Source organism: Platalea leucorodia, assembly GCF_965183815.1.
Source record: "Platalea leucorodia genome assembly, chromosome: 6".
NCBI classification, from domain to species: Eukaryota; Metazoa; Chordata; class Aves; order Pelecaniformes; family Threskiornithidae; genus Platalea; species Platalea leucorodia.
This window is the reverse complement of record NC_138828.1, coordinates 55,959,972-55,983,601: the sequence shown is the minus strand read 5'-3', so window position 1 is coordinate 55,983,601 and position 23,630 is coordinate 55,959,972. Positions and strand designations below refer to the sequence as shown.

Genomic DNA, 23,630 nt, shown 5'->3' with positions numbered 1-23,630 from the left:
GGGGACGGCGACGGGCGGCGGGTGCCGGGCCCGCTCCGGCGGGGCGGGGCGGGGCGGAGGGCGGGACGTCCGTCAGCGGCGGCCGCAGCCAATCGGCGCGGCGCGGCTCCGCCCCCTCCGGGCCGGGCCGTTGCAGGAAACGGTTGGGGGACGGGTGCGGAGCCGCGCGGCTGGGGCGCTGCGGGCAGGGCGGTGACGCGGCGCCTTTAAGCGGGGCCTCGCGCCGGGCCGCCCCCTCCCCTCAGCACCCGCGTTCGGCCGCCATGGGCTCGCCGCCGTCCCCGCCGCCGCTCCCGCGGGCCGCCGCGCTGCTGCTGGCGGCGTCGCTGCTGCTGGCGGCTCCGGTGGGGCTGCGAGCCGCTCCCGAGGAAGAACCCGGCAGGAAGAAGGAGCCGCCGCCACCGCCGGCGGCGCAGGGAGCCGAACCGCGGGTTGAGGTGAGGTGAGGCGGGGCCGGGCCGCGCCGCGCCGGCTGCCTGCACAACCACCGGCCCCGGTCTCTCAGCCGGGCCGGGCGGGCCTGGCCTGCAGGGCGCCTCGCCTTTCGGAGGCCATCGGACTCCTAAATCCCTCTCTTTTAGCAGAAAAAGGGAAAGCTGCAGGGCCACCTACGGTGGCCCTGCAGCTTTCCCTTTTTCTGCTAAAAGAGGAAAATTTAGGTCCGACGTGAAAAATGGGCTAGTGCTTTTTTTTTTTTTCTCCAGACAAATGTTTTTGTCCCCCCGCTTGCTGGCATGCTGAGGGGGCGAACGGACCTCTCCGGGTCTTCCTCACAGAAGCAGATGAAAGCAGGCTTTGTTGCGACTCAAAACCTGCCAGTTTTTCCTCGATATTTTCAGTTTAACTTCTTCGTGTTAAAACTTTTTAAATGGTGTTCTTGGTGAGGGGATTTCTAGTGCCGGGTGATCACACAGAGGGATGAAAAAATTATGAGCATATGGCTTGATGGAGCATATAGAGCATGCTAGGTTTTAAATATCAAACCCCCAAATTTACAGCGCTGCTAAAAGTGAAGGAACTCTATATGTGTCATATAGAGCATGGAAACTTTTAAATATCAGACCCAAAAAACTTACAGCACTGCTAAAAGCGGAATGCTGGAAAGGCACAGTGTTAAAACACGTTGCAATCTGTCTCTGCTAGTAGATGTGCTGCAACAAGCTTTCTTAGCCATCTCTGGTCAAGCATGTGAACACTGACTTCCTTGTTTTGGGTCTTGCTTTTTACTGTAGATATCTTAATCTCTGTAAAAGTAAACACTTTGGTGAGTAAGTGGGATCTGGAGTGTACTCGTCCAGTTTGCCCACTGGAAAGTCGTAAAGCAAGTTTTCAACAAACACGGAGCATGTACAAAAAAAGCTGATGAAAACTTGTGTAAAATTTTAATGCGGCTGAGATGCAAAGATTCCGCAAGGGAAGAAAGTGATCCCGACAGTTTTTGAAAGGACTTTGTGTTTTTGCTGAGCTATCCGAGTCGCACAGTTTTAGTTTAAAGAGTTTAATTCTTAATATTTATATCAGAAAATTGCTTGTTTGGTCAAGGTCGTAAAGTAAATAGCCAGGGATTGTAAAGACAGCAATACTAGAGCTGAACTAAAGCAGCTTTCCCCATGTTTTGTTGTAATAGTAGTTCTCATGTTCTGGTAACAGTGTGCACAGTGAAACACTGCTTTAATAATTGGTGCACGATCTGATCTTCTTGTTAAGTGCCTAACTAACAATTTGAGGTAGGTGGCAGCCAGTAACTAGTTAATGATCATTAATGCTGCACGAGAGGTGTATACTTAAAATGTCACACTATGCAGTATGATATGACAGGAGAAATACAAGGCTCAGTACTTCTGCAACCTAACTCTTTCAGTGTAATTAACTAGTGGATTTTTTTGTTGTTGTTTTCCCCCCTTTACAGAAGGGGTCCTCGGTGGTTGCTCCAGTTCACATTGTCAATGAAGAATCAGCTGACAAGACTAATTTGGGCTTTATTCATGCATTTGTGGCTGCTATATCGGTCATCATCGTATCAGAACTGGGGGATAAGACCTTCTTCATTGCAGCCATCATGGCAATGCGGTACAACCGTTTGACTGTATTGGCTGGTGCTATGCTTGCCTTGGGACTGATGACATGTTTATCAGGTTAGCACTCTCTTCTTTTTGTTTCACCTCTTAAAATGTGCTGGATGTGTATTTATTAATAAATCTCAATGGAAATTAAAGTGAAGGTAGTAGGTATATGCAGTTTTCTCTTTTGAGAAGAGTGTGAAGGGTTTTCCTGGGGACAATGGCTCAGGTTGAATATTTAGGCTCTTACTTGTAATGAGGTGTTTGCGCTCCCTAGACTTCGCTATGAGTTTAAGGGAGAGGAATGGGATTGGGAGCTTAAACACTTCCTTTGATTTTTGGGTCACTAGTTTCCTTTTTATTTTTAGCTCCTGTTAAATTAGCATGCCTAAAGGGAATGTGGGAGTGACTTCTCTTTTTCCTCCTAAGGCGAAAGATTCTTAAGATGATGACAAATTGCCCTTGTCTGGCTTGTGTCCCTGTATGTGTAGCTGTTTGGATTTGTGCTGGGAGCTACGTAAGTGGAAGATGACAACGTTCTGCTGTGATCCTTCGGGGTGGGTGGTACTGACAGCCAAGAACTGGGAGGGGAGTGAGGTGTCAGGTGGCACTTGAGGAACCTGTAGCTGCGGGTGCTTACGTAGCCGTGATCATAAAATGGAGCGGCCTTCAGGTATATCAGATGCAGCATAAATTTTGTTGTAGGTGTGCTCATTTCTAACAATGCCCACTTCAGAAATAATTGAAATAGTGTTCATTGGTTCGTGTAGACTGGAGAGAGCCAATTAACTGACTTCAGGCTTCTTGGCGAGTGTTTCTATGAATGGTTTTTAGATGTGTAGCTGTTGCTACGTGTATTGCTGCAATTATTGCAGTCATGGAGCAGTTTCCGTTTGCACTGTGTGTAATGATAGCATTGTATGAGTTTCTTCTATTACTCACTTAATATAACAGTCTTTAATGCTTCTTCCACTTCTGCAGTGCTTGCTTCATTTAATGTTATTTAGTACTGCAGGTGATGCACTATTCTGTAAATCTTGCAATCTCTTTTCTCCTGCCCATTACAGCTCTCCCATTTTCTATACCAAGTGTTTCTTCAAATCTTTCTTGATGCTTTTTCATAAAAGCTTTCTTTTCTGCTTTATCTCCCAGTTTAGAGGTTCCCAACTATTTCTTCCTTTTCAGAAAGGAGCCTTTTTTTCTTTTCTTTTTTTTTTTTTTCCCTCCCCTCTCCCCACTGCCCTTCTTTTATACAAGTTGTGTCTGTAAATTTCTGGGGGTTTTGCCCACCTTGATTTCATGAAAACATGCTCACGTAAACTCACTGGCTCCAAGTAATCACTATTTGGGCTATGCTTAGCGACAGTTGTACCCTTATGACAAAATAAGCTGTCTTCTCATTCTGATCATTTCATTATTTCTATGCTTGTAAATGCAAGTAATGCTAAAAAAATATCTTTTTGTATAGTTTCTTGCATTGCTTTACTTTGTTTTCAGTCTTTGAAAAGAAGTTTAGTTTAACTCCTTTTTTTATTTAGCTGTGCAACTAATACTGTTATTCATATATGTATGTGCTGTGTTTTCGAATAGTACAACCTGATTAATTTTGGTCTCATAGTCTTACTTTTGGTAGTGGCAGTGGAGATTAATTTCCAGATTATGTAGTAACTTCTGAGTTCATTTTTCAGCTAAGAAGGTGTGTGCAAGAAAACACACATAGTAATATGCTTCCTTTTAGCTAATTGCACATGGAGTGAAGCAACAGAAACGGTTGTGAGTGCATGGTCCAAGCAGCCACGCATGCTAGGTGTGGAGTTTTAATTTCCTCTCATTTATACAGGCCTTTTTTGTCCAAAAATGCTAACTACTCTTACTTTGTGAAGAAGCAAGTACTTTGTCCTGGATACATATTTCTTCTTCTTTGAGAACTAGTTTTGGCTTAGTTTGATTGCCTTCGATACCTGTAAAAGTAGATGCACTGTGGCAGTAGCTTTATGGTCTTTGAGTGGGATCAGTGCTTTTAAATTAAAGGAAGATCAAAGTTGGTCATGTTGTGTGTTTACGGGGAGTGTGGGAGAGAAGGGAATAGTAATGTGCAGCTACTTGCACTTGGCAAAAGAAGACAGACATGGATTCACACAGCTGGATTATTTGTGGGTATGTCTAGTAGGTTTATCTTGTAGAAAATCTTATTCTAACTTTGATGAATGAAATGATTGGAAAGAGATGCTATCCAACATGTAGTCATATATAAAAATGGAATTAACTGGTATACACCGTGACTAATCTAACATGATTACAGATGATAGTTTCATGGCATGCTTGGAGAAAGGCAGGACTTGCGTAGTCCTTGATGGGAAAGATAATGTTGCTTGGACTGGCTCTTGGGAATAGCAGCACATCAGCTTTGCCTGGTGTGCCTTGTCCGTGTGTTAATGGACTTCAGTCTCTGGTATGAACAGTAATGGTTGGAGTTTCTAGAGTGTTGTTATCTTGAAAAAAAAAAAATAGAAGATGATATAAAACTAACAAAAGATGCAATATTTATTTATTGGTGGATATTTGAATTGCAGACTTTGCTAGCAAGCATTTCTTAGATATGGGAAAAACAATTATGATCCTCATGCTTATTTTTTTAAATGACACATTTGTTTTCTTTTCAGTTTTATTTGGCTACGCCACCACAGTTATTCCTCGTGTGTACACATACTATGTGTCAACGGCACTGTTTGCAATTTTTGGCATCCGAATGCTTCGGGAAGGCTTGAAAATGAGTCCAGATGAGGGTCAGGAAGAGCTGGAGGAAGTTCAAGCAGAAATTAAAAAAAAAGATGAGGAAGTAAGTCAAAAACTTTCTGTGAATTATGGCTCATGAAATAGTTACACTTGTGAAGCTGCAGAATGGCACTGTCATTTGGGGTGTTGAGCTCTGTCTGTGTTTGATAATCTGACACAGTAAACGTGGTAAGTGGGACAGAAGTGGCCCCTGGAGGCTGCTTCAACAGGTGATTCCAGTTCTGTGGCAAGCCTAGCTTCTCAGGAAAAAAGGGATTTTCTCCATGGAATCTTTTTTTTGTTGTTTTTTAAATGCATTACTAGCAGACAGGATATCAACAGCTTATTCTTGCCTCTACTTTTATTTCTTTTTATGATCAGGCAGAATAATGCAGAGGTTTGTAGTGTTGCAGCAGAGGTCTCTGTTATAATAACTTTCTAAATATACTGTTCCACTTCTAAGGAATAGTGTGGAGTATTAATCTTATTTCTTTCAAGATTTTTTTTTTCCCCCCATTAATTTTATGGAATCCTAATTTGAGAGCCACCACTTGGGAAGAGGGGGATACCTGCTTTGAAAATAGGAGGAAAGCTGTGGTTAGACAGCAGGTGTCATTCCTACTGAAACTGCTGCGTGAGTGCCAGCAGTACAAGATGGACAATAACTGGAGGTTAGAGGTGTTCACAAGTGTATATATGTGTGTATATACGCACACATATGTGTGTGCATATATATATAGCTAGTTTTTTAACATGGTGTCTAATATAAATAATATATTGATAATGCAGCAGTCAGTGGCTAATAACATTCCAGATACTAGCTTTACAGTTTAAGTATTTCATTTGGGTTGTTTAGAGGACACTTCTAATCTTACGGTTGGTTTTTTTGTTTGTTCCCCCCTCCCCCCCATCCTCTACAGCTTCAGAGAACTAAACTGTTAAATGGGCCAGGAGATGTGGAATCAGGGCCAGGCACCACTATACCTCAGAAGAAGTGGCTACATTTTATTTCTCCAATCTTTGTTCAAGCTTTTACTTTAACGTTTTTAGCAGAATGGGGTGATCGTTCCCAATTAACGACCATAGTCTTGGCCGCCAGAGAGGTGAGTGTTGCAGAATGCCCGCTGTTCTTTTGCCCTCTTTGGTTTGCCTGCAGAGAAGTGGGAGAAACAAAATGCTCTTCCAGGAGGTATCAGATTCACACCTGCTGCCTTGCTGGGCCTTACTTAGTGTTACAGCTGTCCCAAGACCTGAAAATAAATGCACTGAAGCTCTGTGTATTATTGAAACTATTGGTACATGATTGGAACTGCACAGGCATTTCTGGAAATAGTAGTTTTATATCACGCAGCTGAATACAATTGTTTCCTGTTACAGTGTTTGAGAGATGTTATAGAACCTCTTTTTCTTTGATCTGTGTGGCCATACAGTTTTAACGCAGTAGCTTTAAAAAGAGACCTTCATCCCAGCAAACTTAAAGCTGTTAAAAAAGACCCCTCTTTGTAAAAATCTAAGTGAATACGGTACAGTGTACAGAACTAAAATAAACTCTAAACTGCTGTGCAGTAATACTGTAAATGAAGTGATATTCAGCATGATGATTGGAATGTATATAACTGTGTTCTATTTAAAGGAAAATTAAGACTTAGAGTCAACCTTTTCATAAACATAAGTAGCTTGCCTGTGCTCTTTCATGCATTGTGATAATTTACATTTTTTTTCCCTAGGACTCGTGCTTCTTTCAGTGCACTTTCAGACCTTCCCTAGGGGTAAATAAGGGCTGCGTAATGAAGGAGGCTATAATCCTTAGGAACCTCTTGTCTTTATTACAGTCCAGGGAAGGTGCTTACAGCAAAAGAGGCAGGGAGCAGCAGGACAAGAGGATGATCTAATTTTTCAGGCAGTTACATGCCATCTTGGAAAACAAGGAATTATTACTGCCTCTGCCCAAGTTTTTGTATGGTGCTAGGCAAGTTGCTTAAGCCCATCTTTTCACAGGTGGTGGTTGACTTCTGGTTTGCATTTTCTGAGTCTCCCATTAGGAAGGGTCCATCAGACTCTGTGGTCTGATCTGTGAAGTGCTGAGCATTGCAACTGAAGACTGTGGATGTTGTGCCTTTAGCATATGAAGTGTTTGTATAAGTGCTACAAAAATGAATGCTACAAAAAATGAATTGAAGTTGTCTGGATCTTGGCTTTCGAAATCAGTGAATGATTATGATCTGGATCTTTTTTCATTTTGTCTGTGGTATTGTTTTATACCCCTTTGTTTTATAATGTATTCAGATAAATGCTTGTCTGTGAAGTAGTAAGATATATAGCAGGAGTACTATAGAAGTGCTTACGAGGAAAGAAATTATACAGAGATTTGAGTAGTGTGGTTAAGTGAGCTGGGACCATACATTCTTCAGTGAAAAGAAAACAAAATACTACCTGAATGTTCGTCTTGTCACAACAAACAAACAGAGCTCCTTTGGAGGAAAAGAAGGTGATAATTTGGCTGTCTTGGTGTATACACCAGGGGAACAAGTTAAATCTGTCTTAACCTAATCCTGACAACAGTCCTTAAGAACTTTATTTTAAACCTTAATAGTTTACTGTGTATAAGAATTGTTCATCTGTTTGAGGAAACAGAAGAGGAAACTCCATAGTGTCCTACTAGACTGGCTTTGCCTCGGCTGCTGTGTCTGAGCACTTCTGCTCCTGGAGATGCTATGCTGAGGGAAGTCATAGTAACTTGTTACCTTCCAGGGACAGCTCTAGGGAATGGGGTGGGGGGTGAGCTCTACCCTCTGCCAGTGGCGGTTGTACAGGTAACTGTTGACAGCAGGGAAACAGGGATTTCCAGGAACTTTGGGTCCTGCTCCCAATCCTGGAGGTAGGTGTGTTCTGCTGGCACAGCCTGGCTTCTGACCTGTGCTTCTTGGTGGTTTCCTGCCTGTCCTCTGCTTGGTGCTTGCCAGCTTTTCTGAGTGGCATGTGGTTTCAGTTCTCTTGGCCAGTTGATGTTGTATGTTTTCTTCACACTGTATCATTTCCTAGATAGTTTTGCTGTTTGCCTGTTAGAGATTTCGTGCATTCCTCATGTTAAGGCAGAGGCATTTTTTTCTCTTGGAGCTAAAAGCCTCACTTAAGAGATGTTCAGGGGACTCAACTCCACTTTCTGTCTTTCATCTTTGTACAGCAGAAAGTCATGCTCCTACCTTGCCTTCTTTATTGGTCATTAAAAGATTGATTTCTGTTTCTAATGCTGAAGTCTTCTGTTTCATGAGGTGTTCAATACATATGCTGCCCTTAACTGTGTGACTTGTAAGTAGATTTGAGAAACTTCTTTACATAGTAGATTTGTTCACATATTGAGTAGCTGTTTGTTATGCAGTGATGTGAAAGCTGTTGTTGACAGTAAACTTTGAAAACAGTTGATTATCCTCTGGAGTTAAATTCTTTCGTGCTTCCCTCTTTGGATGATTGGGGGGAGACTGTACAGCACAAGCTTGCGAAGCTGGACAAAGGAGTTCAGAATGTTTTAGCTGCTGAAAGCTTTCATTTGCAGTTCATGGATTTATTTTTCTCTTTATAATTAGGTTGGTGTTCTTCCAGCCGATGCATATTGTGTTTCTCAACAGCTGCCGCCTTCCCTCTAGAGGTTGCTTAATTGTTTAAGTACAGCAGAGTGATTTCTGGATCTATATGTAACAACTTTAAGATGCTTCCTGGTTGAAACATGCCATATGCTCCTATATTAGTCAGATTTAGATTTAAGTCTGTCTCGCTAGTGGACGTACACAGTTACTGGTCTTTAAGGCAGTGATGGATAGTGGAGCAGAGTAAACACCAGAGGGTATCCTCCGCGCTTGACAGTGTGCAACCAGGGAATCAAGGTGTTTTTCCTTCATGGCAGGAGGTTGTTGTAGGGCTAGTGGGTTTTCAACTGTGCTGATGTTTCCCTTCTGTTTTTTTTTTTTCCCTCAGGACCCCTATGGTGTGGCGGTAGGAGGAACAGTGGGACATTGCCTATGCACTGGTCTAGCAGTTATTGGAGGGAGAATGATAGCACAAAAAATTTCTGTTAGGACTGGTAAGTGAAAACTCATTCCGGCCACAAAAATGCATTAATGCTGGTAATGTCTGTGGTGTAAATGACTACATGCTTGGGAACAGTGTTTCTCAAAACTTTTGGAAAAGCCCAAAACTTTTTTTTTGAGTCTGTGCCTTCCATCCCACCTCTCCCCTGCCCCATAGGCAGCTCCCCTCGTGGGGGTGACCCTGCACTGTTCCCAGAGCTGCATGTCCCCCCCTGGCAGGCAGAGTCCGAGCGTGTGCCACCACCCTGCGTGGGATGCTTCTAAGGGGTCTGACCTTAATTGAACTTAATGGTTTACTGACTCTGATCTAAGGAATCAAAATGGGTACTGTAGCTCCAGGCTTAAAGATGGACTCAGGTGAAGCACGTTTTGCTTCGCTATTAGCTAGCTTGTAGGAGACCAGAGGAAGGAAAGTATTTTGAATAATTGGTACGTGTTGTTTGACAGTGGGTAATAGAAATTCTGTTGTAATTCTGAGTGCAGACCTTCAGGTGGCAAAGAGAACTTCATACTTACAAGTTATGCCAGCCATATAAAAGCTTTAAAAGCTACTCTGAATGTGGCATAATTTTTTTTTTAATCACACCTGTTATCTGTAAGAGGAAGTACCAGTAAGGTTACATTGGGTTGGTGTTTTTTCTCCTTAGATTATGTTGCAGCTTGTTTCAACTGTCAGTCCTGCGATGTAGTGAGATTTCTTGCTCCCAGGAAGGATTCTGTGAAGCTGATTCCTATAAATGTTCATTCAGAATATTTGTTCTGTAGTTGCAGAGGTTGTGAAAAAACAACTCCACTGCAAAAAGCGAAATGCGCATTCTGTCTTGTTTGTTTGGCAAGGAAATTGATGATGAGGTGCCAATCTAACAATGATTTCATATGCTCCTAATAAGCTCAACATGGATCTTTGGCCACAGGAACAGCCTTATTAGGTTAGACCAAAGATCCATCTAGCTTGTTAGCTTGTTTAGAGAAGAGTAGAACCATCCAAATACAGGGGTGCTTTCCCGGAATACTGTCCCAGCCTCCTGCAGATCGTGGCCATTGCAAGCAGTTGATGTTTTTGATGCTGTCTCTTTCAATAGTTACCTAAAAGGTGCAAAAAATGCTAATTGTTGTGTCCCTCTTAACTGATGGCTTGCTCCAGCATGAGAATATTGTATCTTATTTTTCCCCATGCAGCCAAATATTCAACAGCAGGCGTCAACCTTAGTTTTATACTAGCTAAAGTAATGAGTAAAACAAAGCTTCCTTCTGAGGACCAGAATATGTTCTTGTAGGTGCAGTTAGACAATGGGATGGCATATGGGCATCCTGACACTGAGCTAGAAACAATGTCCACTGTTTGCAGCATAATTTTTAAAGTAAGATTATTTGGGAATCAGACATTTAAAAAAAAAAAATCTGTAATGTGTTGTGGAAGATATTTAACTTTCAGTATCTAATTTCTTTTTGGTTTGTTCTTTCTTTTCAGTGACAATCATAGGAGGCATTGTCTTCTTAGCATTTGCATTTTCTGCACTATTTATAAGTCCAGACTCTGGTTTTTAAAATTTTTCATCACTGCAGAAGAACAAGGATTGGAAGCATCAAGCAGCTATCCTTGTGTGGTTTTGTATATAATGTACAGAATTATAGTTAAACAAGCACTGAAGATGAGACACTGAACTTTTTATAGCAAATGATTCATGGGACTGACACATTTATGGACAGCTTCTGCAGTGGAGATCTGCTTATTGTCTGGTTTGTTCACTCTGTGGTGCCTGCTGCCTTGGTGGGATTTACGTGGTTTTCTTGCTGGACCTGACTCAGCTGAGTTTTGAGGACCTACTTACTGTCATAAGTACTGAGGCTTCCTCTTTTCTTCCTCTGTTACACATGGCCACCTTTCCTGTTTCTGCAAGAGCTGATTCTTAAGGCTTCTCGAAGCAGACTGTCTTGTTCCATGTTGCTCAACAGACGGTGTTAAGGAGAAAACTGCTGGCTCCCACCTCCAAGGACTTCGGTTCCAGGGTGCGCCTGAGGCTGGGTAATCTAAGCAACAAGAAACCTGGGAGCAGTTCCTATATCATTGAGTGGCTGAGCCACTGACAGAGAATTTTATAAATTTAATTTAGAGGGAAAACTTCTTAATCAGGGATTTTTATCAGGAAATTGATGTGTGGTGATTAACACCCTACCATGTTCAATATGCAATCTATCTGGAGCTAGTATTAGTTGACTTTTTTTTTAATTTTGAGACATTAAAGTATATGGAAAGTAATAAAACGGTCCAACTTAAGTATTCCATTCCCAGGGTTGAACAGTAACGGAATTCTTAGATTTAGATGTGTTCCTATTTTTCTTTTTAGGAATAGAAATGTAATCTGGAAGAGTATTAATAAAAAATAGTGTCTTCATTTGAGTTATTTTCAGTATTGTTTTTGATGGTTCCTGTAATCACCAGGTAGGATTTTGTGGGAGGAATTATGTACTTAAGGTGAAGAAAGTTTACTAAATTTATTTTGGATACTGTTAAAAATGCCAGTTATAAAGACTTTGAAAATGTTGACCACTGGAGGTGTATGGGTTGCTGAAATACATGCTTCTCTCTGCTCTTCAGCGATGATTTGGATTCTGAGCTAACGGCTTAAATAACCCACTAAGATCTACTCAGTAGCAGTCCTGTAAAATAGAAGATATGGTTTCTAATATTATGAACCTGCCTTATGGAAGCTAAAGCAATAACGGAGCATTACAGATTTGACCGTTCCATTTGCAGCTCACAAACAGAGCAGTCCCTAATCCTTCTCTTAGGTTTCTCTGCCCAGAAACCGCCTTCATGCCACATTTCTCAAACTCTTAAGACCGCAGCAGCGCAACGCCTGTCCTGCACGGTGGTATGGAAACAGGCTCCAGGCCTCAATGTTTGTGTCTTGGCCTGAAGGAAGGGTGCTGCTGGCAGCACTGCCGCTAATTACTAGGTGAGGCGCTGTGTTGGTTTGGTGTTGTGGTTTTTGGGTTTGGTGTTTTGTTGGGTTTGGTTTTTTGTTTGTTTGTTTGTTTTTTTTTTTCCCTCCTTTTGAACCAAACAGTGTAGCCAAAGCCTGCAGACTCTTCTTTCCCACAACCTGAAAATGCACACTCTGTCCCTGATGTGTTTCAGCTCCTGTGTGGAGGGGACTTGTAGCAGAGGTCATGTTAAAACAGGGCAGGAACAGGGAACCCAAAACAGGGAAGAGCCTAAACTTTTAACTGTTTACTGGACAACTGCTTGTTGTATGAATCAAAAGAGGTGCTGCTGGGCTACAGTACGTTCATACGGATGTGTCCCGGGTAAAGTAACTGTGGTACCACGGTTCATCCTGCAGAAAAATCTTATTCGGAATCAAAAAAGCTAAACCACTTGGCCATTCTCTAATGTAGAAGCTTTCCAAACTTTATATGTGCTGCTTAAAACTGTTTTGATATGAAAACAATTAGGATCAACAGAAAAGTGAAGCTATTTAATGGGGTGTTTGTAGAGGTAAGTGTGAAGTTACAGAACAAATCCCTGCAACTTCCACGTTTATATTTTACTATCACAAATTTGTACGTGATGCTAAGTACTGCTTTTGACCAGTCATAGCAATGTATTTGGCTGCTCTCTAATGCTACCGAGGCAGGTAGGAGTTAGTTTGAATAGTGGTCTTAATTTATTTTTTTTTAAAGCACAAACATTGACTTATCCTTGGAAATCTATTATAAAATTAGATAGCTCATGGAATTTTAGTAAAAGCTTTGACTGGTGCTTTAGTAGTTGCTACTAATTACAGTGATTTAATGTTGTCAAGTGCCTGTTGGAATTTTTCACAATTTAAAGAATGTAGTTGGGATGTAACCAAAGCCTGTTGAAGGCGATGGAAGGCTCCATGGATGTATTTTTAGCAGCACGGTGTCTGCTGCGCTGTCTCTGGCACAAATGGTGTCCTCCTTCCACTCGCACCCCAGCCATCTCTTGCCTGTTGGCTGGCTCAGGGGTTGGGGTTTTAGCAGCTTTCCTCATACTTCTTTCTTGTGTTTCTAGCGCGTTGCTGTCAGAGAGGTGTGCGGCACTCTTCTGTCTCCAAATACCGGGATACTTGAGATATAGGTAATATCTTAAGGAGAGTGTGTGCATGCGTGTGCGTGCCTACATATATGTATGTATTTATGTGGCTTACCCTTTAGGGTGAGGCTGCATCAAATGCTTCCAGATTTTGTTAAAGCCTTTCCTGTGCCTATGCTTTCGTTAAAGTAGCGGGTCTTAATTGAAGAGGTAGGTGTGCTGTTGGTAAGACGAAGTGAGTCGGCTTGCTAGGGCTAAAAGATGTTCTGGGAGAATGTGAGCCGGGTCACTGGCCCTGGGCTAAAACAGCCAGCGCCGGAGGTGTTGAAGGCAGAACACGAGAAGATGTGGACCGACGCGGCGGTGACTTGTGGTGCCCGCTGGATTCAGAGGGTGGGGAGCTGGACGCTAGCGTGGTGACGCTGGAGGTGCTGGTGGACGTGAGCAGTCAGTCATTCCCCTCCTTTCCCCACCCGCTGCCCAAAGTGGAAGTTACTGATCTCTTAATAAAAGAAACTGTCTCTACTTCTCCTTATGCCCAGAGATAAAGTAGGAACCATGGGGCATGTCTTTCTGGTTGAATGCGCTATGCGGTTCAGTAGGCTCGTGTGTTGCACCTTCATCTAACTTCTTCCTTCAAGATCCTCAGTGAGCTGAAATGTGTTATTGCAGCGGAGCTGGGTGTGTGGGCATGGATTATTTTGTCTTTTCAGCAGCTAGCTCTACCACCGGCTTCCTCTCTCCCGAGGTACTGTCCTGACAAGTTATTACCAACTTGCAGGAGCGTTAAGCCTGTGCACTAAAGCACCAAGGCTGAGCGGAGTATGTGGGTGAGCAGACTGGGGCGAGGGGGGGAAGATGTGATGTTCTAGAGATGCTCAAGCTCTGAAACTGTAGGCGAGCGCTTGGGGAGGGTGGTTGAGCGCTTTTGGCCACATCAGCTTGCTCATGGGGAAGAAATAGAGCCACACCTGGAGTTCAGTCCTGCTGTGGCAGCGCCTGAGCTGCTCTCGGGTAGGTAGGAGGAGCATTGGCAGAGCAGGGAGTTGCAAAAGCGCAAGTTTCGGGGTGGCAGAGCAGGCTTGATGCTGTCCTGGTGGGGAAACGTGTCCCACGTGGCGTTCTGTTCTGTCCTGAGGCAGTAAGCGTGGCCACTTCCTAGACGGTGGCGCTTCTGGGGAAGGAGCTGGTTGGTATGTTAGCCAGCCAAGGCCCGGCTTTTCAGGAACAAAATATAGAACAAGTTTAAATGGAAGTAAGTTTGGGGGTTGCCTTGCATTTTAGAATACGAAAGAAACATTTAAGGTAACGAGCTGAAGTTTCAGTTGTCACAGTCTTGTTCTTTTGTAGCTAGAGAATGTGAAATATTCAGTTTTGTAGCTGAAGAATGTGAAATACCGGGAGTGAGTGTCTAAGTGTCGCAGGGAAGGCGCTGCAAACCCTTGCGCCTGCAACGTGGGAGATGGGCAACTGCCCACCTCAGGCTTCCCGTCCGTCTCGCAGCTCTCCCCGCTGGGGTGAGATGCGTTAGCAGCTGCGGCTGATTTCACCGTCGCTGCCAAAGGAACCTCCAAAGCAGGAGCGTCCATCTCTGCTTGTGCACATGAGAGGTTTAGAAGTGCACGTCACGTGGAACCACTCACTTCCAGGCTTGAGCAACAGAAACGATATGGAGATGATGATGGTCCGACTGGGATGAAAATAGCTCGCATCAACTGAGGTGTTTAAAATGAGAAAGAGCTTGTGCTTGTTATTTTCAAAGGTACCTATTCCCAATCCTTAGGTAAGGCCTGTCTCATTACATCATATGTGGCAGCGTGCAATAAGCAAAGATTAAGGTAAACTTGTCATTTCTGTCCTGCCAGGCCAAAGTTTTTTCAAAGGAAACCTTTTGAACCAATGTACAGGTCCGGTTCGCAAGCAAGGCTGTTCCTCCTAGGGCAGTGCAACCGGGTACGTGTACGCTGGGCCGGTGCTTGGGCTTGCTGTTTTGAGATAGAATAGTCGGATACCGAGTCTGGAAACGTGAAAGTTAATGAGGGGCTCCCTTCACGGAGCGCTGTAGGAGGCAGCCTGCTGCCGTACGGGCTTCCCCTCACCTCGGCTGCACCGCCGGCTCGGGGCAGGCTGCGCAGCAGCTGGAGCGCTGCCACCGTCTTCACGTGAGCGGTTTTGCGACACCTTTCTAGAAAGGGGTTGGTGGTTGAGCCTACCTATGTGTTAGTCTCGGATATTGTATATTAAAAACCAAAATCTCTGACGTTGAATTAAGAGGATCAGGCAGTTTCATCCTGATATAACCCGAGTTATCCTTAATTTCCAGAGATGTGGATATAATGATGTAATGGCACTTGCTGTACTGACATGGCATTTTTCCATAGATGACCTCGTACAGCCCCTGAAGTCAGCACCCTCGGCAGGTTACAGCTACAGGCTTTTGCTAATGTAGATACAGGTTACATTTAACCCGTAACATTTTCTATCTATATGTGGCAGGTACTCTAAATGTATATTCTACTGGATTATTTAAATTTACTTCCCACATGAAAATATAGTTGCCAAAGGGTCTGACAGTGGTAGAGACCGTATGCTGCTGTCCTGGTTCCGGCTGGGACAGAGTTAATTTTCTTCCTAGTAGCCGGTACAGTGCTGTGCTTTGGATTCAGTAGGAGAATAATGTTGCTAACAGACAGATGTTTTAGCTGTTGCTAAGCAGTGCTTACACTAAACCCAGGACTTTTCAGCTTCCCCTGCCCTGCCTGGTGCACAGGCAGCTGGGAGGGGGCACAGCCAGGCCAGCTGACCCAGACTGGCCCAGGGGCTACGCCGTGCCCTATGGCCTCATGCTCAGTATGTAAACTGGGGGAGCTGGGCGGGGGGCAGCGATCGCTGCTTGGGGACGGGCTGGGCATCCGTCAGCGGGTGGTGAGCAATTGCATTGTGCATCGCTTGTTTTGTGTAGTCTTTTATCATTATTATTTTTTCCCTTCCTTTTCTGTCCTATTAAACTGTCTTTATCTCAACCCATGAGTTCTACTTACTTTCTTCCCCCCACCCGCCGATTCTCTCCCCCGTCCCACTGCCGGTGCGGGGAGCGTGCGAAGTGTGCGCAGCCGCGTGGCGTTCGGCTGCCTGCCGGGTCAAACCTCACCAGCTACAACAAATGTAAGGCTGTGGAGATTTTTGTTCTTACGATACGTTACCCTCAAACAGCTGAAATCTTCTGGCGTTTATATCACTAATGCCCGAGACTGAGAAGTGCAACTAACCTTTGGATTGCTAATCTTTACAAGGACTTAACAAACAGTTGCATTCTCATCTAAGCATGGTTTTGTTTCTGAGTTTGCGCGGCAGCAGAATGCCGTTGAACAGCACTGCTTCAGGTGTGGCAGCAGTTACAATCACAGCTCTTCTTCCTGATAAGTTTATGGAAAAATATATTGCTATTTCCAAAGTTCAATTTTAAGAAAACTGATAATCTTGCTTGCTATATGCTATCGGTGTTATCACTCGTGGCTGTTGACAGTTTTTAACTCCAACTACAGCACTGCCATGGCTAATTTTGTTTTGACTCCTGGGGCACAGGAGGTGTGTGGCATCTAGAAGTTGCATATGACTTGCACAAGCATTATTTAATTCCCAGAGGCAAAAGATGGGTATCTATCTATCTTCACGTGGGCATCTAGTGTGGTATTACAGAAAGAAAAGAACCGCAGACTGTAAAAAAAGGCTAAGCATATTTCTATTTTCCAGGCATTCAGCTTCAATTACAGGATTTCCTTCCCTCCCACCTTTCTTTGAACATTTAATTAATTTCAAATTATTAAATGCTTATTATAGATGTTTGCACTTTGATCAGTGCAAAAGGATGAGGGAGAAAGGATCAGACCACCCTGACGGGTTACATGTTATCACACAGCTCTTCAAAGCAACGCTCTAAATGAGTTGTGCTCTCAGCTAAATGGAAGTCTCCGCTTCCTTTCCCAGTGGCAGAGCTGACATTTCAGATCATCTCTATTCCTTTAAAAGTATTTTTCTTTGACAGTTCAGCAGCAGGGGAAATACCCAGGGAGGAGAGTTGAAGGAATTAATGAAGGAGGGGTGTTCTGTCCATGCCAGGAAGGGCCGTGCTTGACGAACCCTCCCGTGCAGGTGCATGCTCTCTCTCGGGAGAGAACAGGGGCTGTCTGCACAAAGATACAAAAGTAGTTTTTAAGTTGCGCACATTCAAACAGGTGCTAGGTGAGTAAATTCCAAGGTAGTAATGGAAATACAGAAATCAAAGGTCTCTAGCCTTTAGAGTGGGGCGTTCTGCTGGTTTTGGCTGGGGTAGAGTTAGTTTTCTTCATGGTAGCTAGTATGGGTGCTGTGTTTTGGATTTGTGCTGGAAGCAGCATTGGGAGCACAGGGATGCTTTCGTTATTGCTGAGCAGTGCCTACACAGAGTCAAGGCCTTTTCTGCTCCTCACCCCACCCCACCAGCAAGGAGGCTGGGGGTGCACAAGAAGCTGGGAGGGGACACAGCTGGGACAGCTGACCCCAGCTGACCAAAGGGATATTCCATCATGCCACATGACGACATGCTCAGCATATAAACCTGGGGGAAGAAGAAGGAAGGGGAGGACATTCGGAGTGATGGCGTTTGTCTTCCCAGGTAACCATTACACGTGATGGAGCCCTGCTTTCCTGGAGATGGCTGAACACCTGCCTGCCGATGGGAAGCAGTGAATGAATTCCTTGGTTTCTTTTGCTTGTGTGTGTGGCTTTTGCTTTGCCTATTAAACTGTCTTTATCTCAACCCACGAGTTTTCTCTGTTTTACCCTTCCGATTCTCTCCCCCTTCCCACCAGGGGGGAGTGAGTGAGCGGCTGTGTGGGGCTTAGTTGCTGGCTGGGGTTAAACCACAACAGGCATCAATTTACAAAGAGATACAGAGAGAAGACAAGAAAAAAAATACAGTATGCATTTTTACTGAAATCTCACAAGTCATTTGTCTGGGTAGGGGGGAGAAGATAAAATCAACATCAAGCAACTTCTCACAAGTCGGTTCTGTGGACGGGGGACAGAGAGTGCCTTGGTTACAGTTGTGGGAAGGGTAAGAGAGCGCTTCACTGCGAAACTTGGATAAAACTGACATCAAGCAACTCGGAAAGAAAACTTCTAGACCCTTAGAAGCTACAAAAAGCAAAATTTTTAAATGAGTTACATTTATTCAGTTAAAAAATTGACAGTTAGTAATGATCACATGAACACCAGGGAACTGTATCTACATTTCCTGACGTCAATATGAGCGGCACTAGGGTTTTTCTGTTTGTTTTCTTTTACGTATACAAATCTAATGCCAGTTAAAAAAATACAAAACAAAACTGAAACCCAAGACACTGTGAAATCAACACTGCTTAAAAACTCAAAATTCAATCTGATATATTTGAAAATAAATAATTTTTACCTTTCTTGTTAAAAAAAAGACAACTCACCAACTGCTTTCAAAGCAGTAACATCTTTAAGACCATTCCCAGAAGTGTTTCATAAATAATTACCCATTGATTGTCTATTAATGCAGCATCTCGCAGTCTCAGCTGGGGTCTCTATAGTAGGCCATACAGTATTTTGTTCAGACACAGTGTTTTGTTTTGCGTTGTTTCCCCCCCCCTCCTTTTTGTTTAGGTACAATTTCTTTGAATATAGCATATCATGCTGGCAAAATTCATGCAGATGACATAGCATGAAGCATAGCAGAGCTTAAAATCACCTGTTTTTTTTTTAAAAAACAAAAAAAGAAAGACAAGGAATGTAGTGTTAAAAATCATGATAGTGAAAAAGCAACTATCCAGTCTCAGGGACAACCGAGACAATTGCAAATGTTCTCTCACAGTTGTCTCATCTACTATGAGTTGTTTAAATATGTCTTTTTAAATCCAAATTCACTTAATTCTCTTCAACTTTTTCCACCAGGGATAAGTAAAAAAATAAAAGGTTAATTATTAAAACTAGTCTCTTTTCCCTTTTAATCAAAATAACCATTTTCCAGCCCTCTGACTGTACATCTAATTTTAATAATGATTTCGAACAGAGAAACTTATGAATCTGACATGTTTGACATCTCCTGATGCCACGACATTTAAAACACTCATAACAATACCTGGGTTAAATCTCTGAAAATATAAATGGTTCTTGGATCAACTTCGACACTTGAAAAAGGCCACATCTTTAAACCTTCAGAACATTTTCACACAAATTATAATCCTAAGGGACACTTAGAATTATTGAGCAGGCAAATGAGGATCTGGATGATTCTCTCTCATAGGCAGCTGTGCAACTTAAAAAGGTCTCCTTCCAAGGAAGCCGTCGTCGCTCATCCCTTCCCCTGGCCATATAAAACACAAAGCCAACTGGTTTTAGAAGCCTTTTTAATCTTGCACTTTGAGCCTCAAAGGATCACCATATTAAAGAAACATTTTCCAGAAATGTCTCTCGTGACAGTTTTATGCATTCCTCCATGCCCCCCCTTTTTAACAGTTTCACTGACTAAAGAAATAAACTGTTTTTCAAATAGTCTTTTCAGTAAAGTGCTTGTTATTACTCAAAAAAAAAAAAGAGAAAGTGCTATTTGAGTCTTAAGAGAATTTCTTTTTACGTGAAAAACTGCCTGATATAGCTTTGTTTTATTATGTTTTACATAAAGCTGAAATGAAACCTATCTCTTGTAAGGATACTGGGTTACTAATTTTGGTGTTTGGCAGTAGGCAAGATGCCCACAGAAGGTGGTGACACGCTGGAACCGTAGTGCAGAAGGTAAACCTTCTAGATGAAATGGAAGGCATATGGAGAGCTCCTACTAGAATCCTTTCATATTTATATACAAATATAATATATATTAAATATAATATAAAAATAGCTATATTCTTTTTCTCTGAAGTTATCCTAGAAGCTTTTCTTCAAATCCTCACCCATCGCAGGCAAACAATGTCTGTCTCCTAAACTCCATGCAGCTATGCTGTCTTTTTCACTCCGTGGTGTGTCACCAGCCCCTCTCTTCAGAAGGACGACCCTCTCCTTAACAGACTCCTTCCCTTCTGTCAGAGCCATTCGCTAACGCTGACGCTCCAGAACCTGCAGCATCGCGGCATTCGTTATCGTGCTGTTTATTAGGATGTTGCAAATAAATCTATGACTGTAATAAACGAGTCGGGCAGAAGCAAAAGGCTGATTAAGAAAGAGGCAATACCCTGGTCCTCTTCCCACTAAAAATCAAGGACAGTTCAGCAGCTGATTCAGCAACAGGGGAAGCTGCAGACCCTTTAAAAATACCCTTTTTAGTCATTAGCTGTGAAACAAAGCATCTGCATCCTTGCACAGAATCTGGAGCAAGTTCTACACGCTTGCTTTTGTAAAAAGTTTGCCTGATTTGTGGCAGGAATTTTTCAAATGCGTGCTATATTTTTCCAGTTTCTTTGAACTTCCTCACCTTCTATACTTCTCTGCTAGCCGGTAGTTCTGTAATTGAATGACCTCTCTCTCTGAGGTTACAAAAAGCTGCTTGATCAAAGCGTACATTTCTATAGTTCTCTTTCAGCAGCCATGCTATTGTCATCATCTAATTTCTCTCACCTAGTTTAGCCTTTTTACTGACAGCCCTATAGCAGCACACCAGAGTATTTGGGAAGGGGGAAATGGGAAGAGAAGTTTAAATGAAGCTTTTATATAAAAAGCTGCATCATTAACTGTCTGGCTGGTATCTCTATTTTCTGTAATTCTCAGTGTAATAGCTTAATAAACCTATTTTACCGCTATTCAATAGTTCTAACAGCACTATTAAAGCTCTCCCAGTTTTCTCTTTTAGTGCTATATTATTATTGTAATTGGTTAAAAATTTTTTTATCTAACCTATTTTCCGTTAAGCAAAAGTACTGATAGCACAGACCTCTAGTCAACGCAGCTTCATTTAGAAACAGGTGGAATGGCGTGGGAAGGATAGTAGAGCAAGGCAGGATTCCTTTACACAGAACTTTACAGAAACAGGCTTCTGACAATTATTCCAGCCCAGAGAATGCCAGAAATCCCTTTAAAGAAGGGGAATTGTTCCTTGCTTGTTTGGTATTGGCATCTGTTCCTTGCTCCAGGTTCCAACAGGCTTCTTGGAGCAGAAAGCAATCTGATTCTCTTTGGTACCGTGTTTCTCACACTCTCCTTCCGTGTTCACTACTGTGCTTTTTGGTGCCAAACTCTTGCTTTATAACTGGGGAATAACAAAGACCTAATGGTGGGACACGTGCAGAGGCAAAGGCCAGCCTCAGAACGCAACCAGCTGTATCAAATGCTTGGCTGAACTGGTATTACCTTCCTGCGGGTTTGGTTCATCCAGTAATACAATCAAACTGTTCCATAGTACAAAATAGTCCATCGCCATTTGGTTACATTCATTCAACTCCTCCTCAGCATTCAAGATTAATCCAGCTTTCTCTCCCTAGTACTAATTTTAACTGCTTTTACTGGTTTTGTTTTTAATTATCAGATCTATCCGCATTTATTTATTTTCCTCTGAAGTTCTGGTTTCCACAAACTAGTACCATAAAACCTACTGAACATTTACTGAAAATAGCACATCATATCTGTTGGAACTTTTTATTTTCTTTATAAAGTGAAGTTGCTTTCTGAAGTCTTAGTTCAGTGATATCTCTTAAATCAATAGCCTGGTAGTGTTAAATGCAATCATGATCTCCCCCAAGACACACTTCTAAAAGCTACGACAATGATTTAAAAAAACAACAAAAAAATCAGCTTACTGTTCCTCCTCCTGCAAAAAGAGTAATCTATACTTCTGGATTTTTTTATCTTTTAAGAGTATTACCTTCAAGGTCTGAGATTTTAGAGACTCCTCTGTTTCTGGCTAGTGTTTGAAGGGGAGTACCACTCGACAATGCTCATGTTCTCAACTCAGACCATTATTAAAATCAACACAATACAGAAATAGCTATGAAGTAGATACACAAGTTCGGTTGACAATGTACTAAGACTTCAAAATTGAAAATGGTTACAGATTCAAGACGTTGTAATTCAAGATGTTCAACATTATCACCTGAATTAAAATCAAGGCACTATGGGTTTTGTTGTTGTTGTTAAAATGACCCTGAATTAGTTCTGACTAATTTTTGAAGGAGAATAAAAAGATTCCAACATATTTTAACAAGTTACAATTCTCACCACAGAGAAAGTGGTTAAAAAGTGCCCAAAAGGTTATTAAATGTAAATATATTTTTGTGCAAATTACTCCTATAACTGAAACATTCTTGAAAATTACTGTCATTTTTTTTAAACCTTTTACATAAATATTTCCAACTATGAACTATATCAAAAGATAGCTTTGGGGAATAAAATTCCAAACCATCCGCAAGAAAGCAGTGCAAATTCCTATTTTTCAAATAAAACGATGAATTAATTATGAAATGATGGATGATATTCATGAATCTGAATGTCCTGAACCCTGATGCATGATCACCAGTTCAAACAGCTTCAGCAATAATTTAACCTCGAGAAGTCAACTAACCAACGCACTATACCTCACTGAACAAACCCTGACGTCACAGACAAAGCACAAACAAGAGACTTGTGCCCACATTAAGGGTGAAAATAATGATGCATCATGTTGTAAACAAAAGGGTAGAACAGAGGAAAACATTAGTCTGAGTATGGCGTGAGAATTTAGGGAAACATATTCAAACCTACAAATAACAGATTACATTTTCATGCATCATATAAAATATTTTGCTCTTTCTCCTTTTATGCAGACATATACACAATATTTTACAGCATCTGTACAACAGAGAACTGGATTTCACACAACATTTTCAAAATATTTACTGTCCCATAATCATCTGAAAAAAATTAGATGGTTTTTGGACTATATTCCTGGCATTTTTTTCTGCTAATTCAAACAATTGCTCCATGTCCATTTTAATACTTTAAAAATGTACAGGATTGATAAAAATACCAATATTTTCAGCATCCCTCTCAGTCACATTTTGAGATTTCACCTGGACAAATTAACACATGGCAGCAAATCCTTTAGAACACAGAAACTGGGGCAACGATCAAAGTTGGCCATGTCCCCATCATCATCTTGTGGCTTTTCTTAACAGATTCCAGAAGTTAGATCTCAACACTGTGGTGTTAGAAAGCCTTCATACTGCTACCTCTGTAGCCTCAGTGCAACTGTTTGTGGAGCAGGCCCCTCCTGGTAGTTTGCTTCAAAAAGAGGCAGAGCCCCCCACTATTGTGGCTGAACTTTGGAAGGATCAGTCATCTTGTCAGTTCTGTGTCGCGAAAGTTGCTGCTGCTGCTGCTGAGACTGATGCTGCTGGTGGTGGGACTGAGTAAAAGTGCTTTGTTGTAGTGGGAAAGCAGCAGAGAGGATAAGCTGAGCTGACTGATTTCCATGAAGTAACCTGGATGTCTAAAACACGCAAATAGGAAAAGATTATTTTTCCTGCTGCACTGAGAAACACGGGCCTAGCTGTTTTTTCACTTTTCACAAGGGTTCAGTCAAAATAAACTTCTGATTTGGTCATTTAAGCTGAGCAAACAATGCAAAGATTAGTTCATACTAATAAAGTTAATTAGAGCATCTGACCAATTAATAGAGCAGCT

The 23,630-nt window shown here is 42.3% G+C and overlaps 2 protein-coding genes across 11 annotated transcripts in view; one reads left to right on the top strand and one right to left on the bottom strand.

The window, feature by feature from the left end:
* The first annotated feature begins 189 nt into the window (after positions 1 to 189).
* On the top strand, positions 190 to 19,580 carry TMEM165 (transmembrane protein 165). Of its 4 annotated transcripts, none has more exons than XR_014228461.1 (7): positions 190 to 437; positions 1,910 to 2,135; positions 4,724 to 4,899; positions 5,756 to 5,938; positions 8,808 to 8,913; positions 10,392 to 10,930; positions 11,714 to 19,580. XR_014228461.1 is itself a non-coding variant. In XM_082314846.1 (6 exons), exons 1-6 carry the CDS (start codon positions 264 to 266, stop codon positions 10,466 to 10,468), a joined length of 942 nt encoding a protein of 313 aa, XP_082170972.1. In that variant the 5' UTR covers positions 190 to 263; the 3' UTR covers positions 10,469 to 19,580. The 4 variants fall into 4 exon arrangements, 1 of the variants encoding a protein (XP_082170972.1); XR_014228462.1 differs by having other exon boundaries at positions 10,392 to 10,946; XR_014228463.1 differs by having other exon boundaries at positions 10,392 to 11,880; positions 12,963 to 19,580.
* A 135-nt stretch (positions 19,581 to 19,715) lies between these two features.
* The window catches only part of CLOCK (clock circadian regulator), a 64,883-nt gene continuing 60,968 nt past the window's right edge, over positions 19,716 to 23,630 (bottom strand). For all 7 annotated transcript variants that reach the window (XM_082314841.1, XM_082314839.1, XM_082314844.1 and 4 more), the window contains one exon: positions 19,716 to 23,436. In XM_082314841.1, coding sequence (XP_082170967.1) covers positions 23,254 to 23,436 — 183 coding nt within the window. In that variant the 3' untranslated portion in view covers positions 19,716 to 23,253. The remainder of the gene's footprint in view (positions 23,437 to 23,630) is intronic.

Excerpts from the sequence above, each read along its gene's own strand:
- TMEM165 (XM_082314846.1), top strand. The coding sequence starts at position 264 with ATGGGCTCGCCGCCGTCCCCGCCGCCGCTCCCGCGGGCCGCCGCGCTG. Across the intron at positions 438-1,909 it reads GAGCCGAACCGCGGGTTGAG|AAGGGGTCCTCGGTGGTTGC; the intron begins GTGAGGTGAGGC and ends CCCCCTTTACAG. Across the intron at positions 8,914-10,391 it reads AAAAATTTCTGTTAGGACTG|TGACAATCATAGGAGGCATT; the intron begins GTAAGTGAAAAC and ends CTTTCTTTTCAG.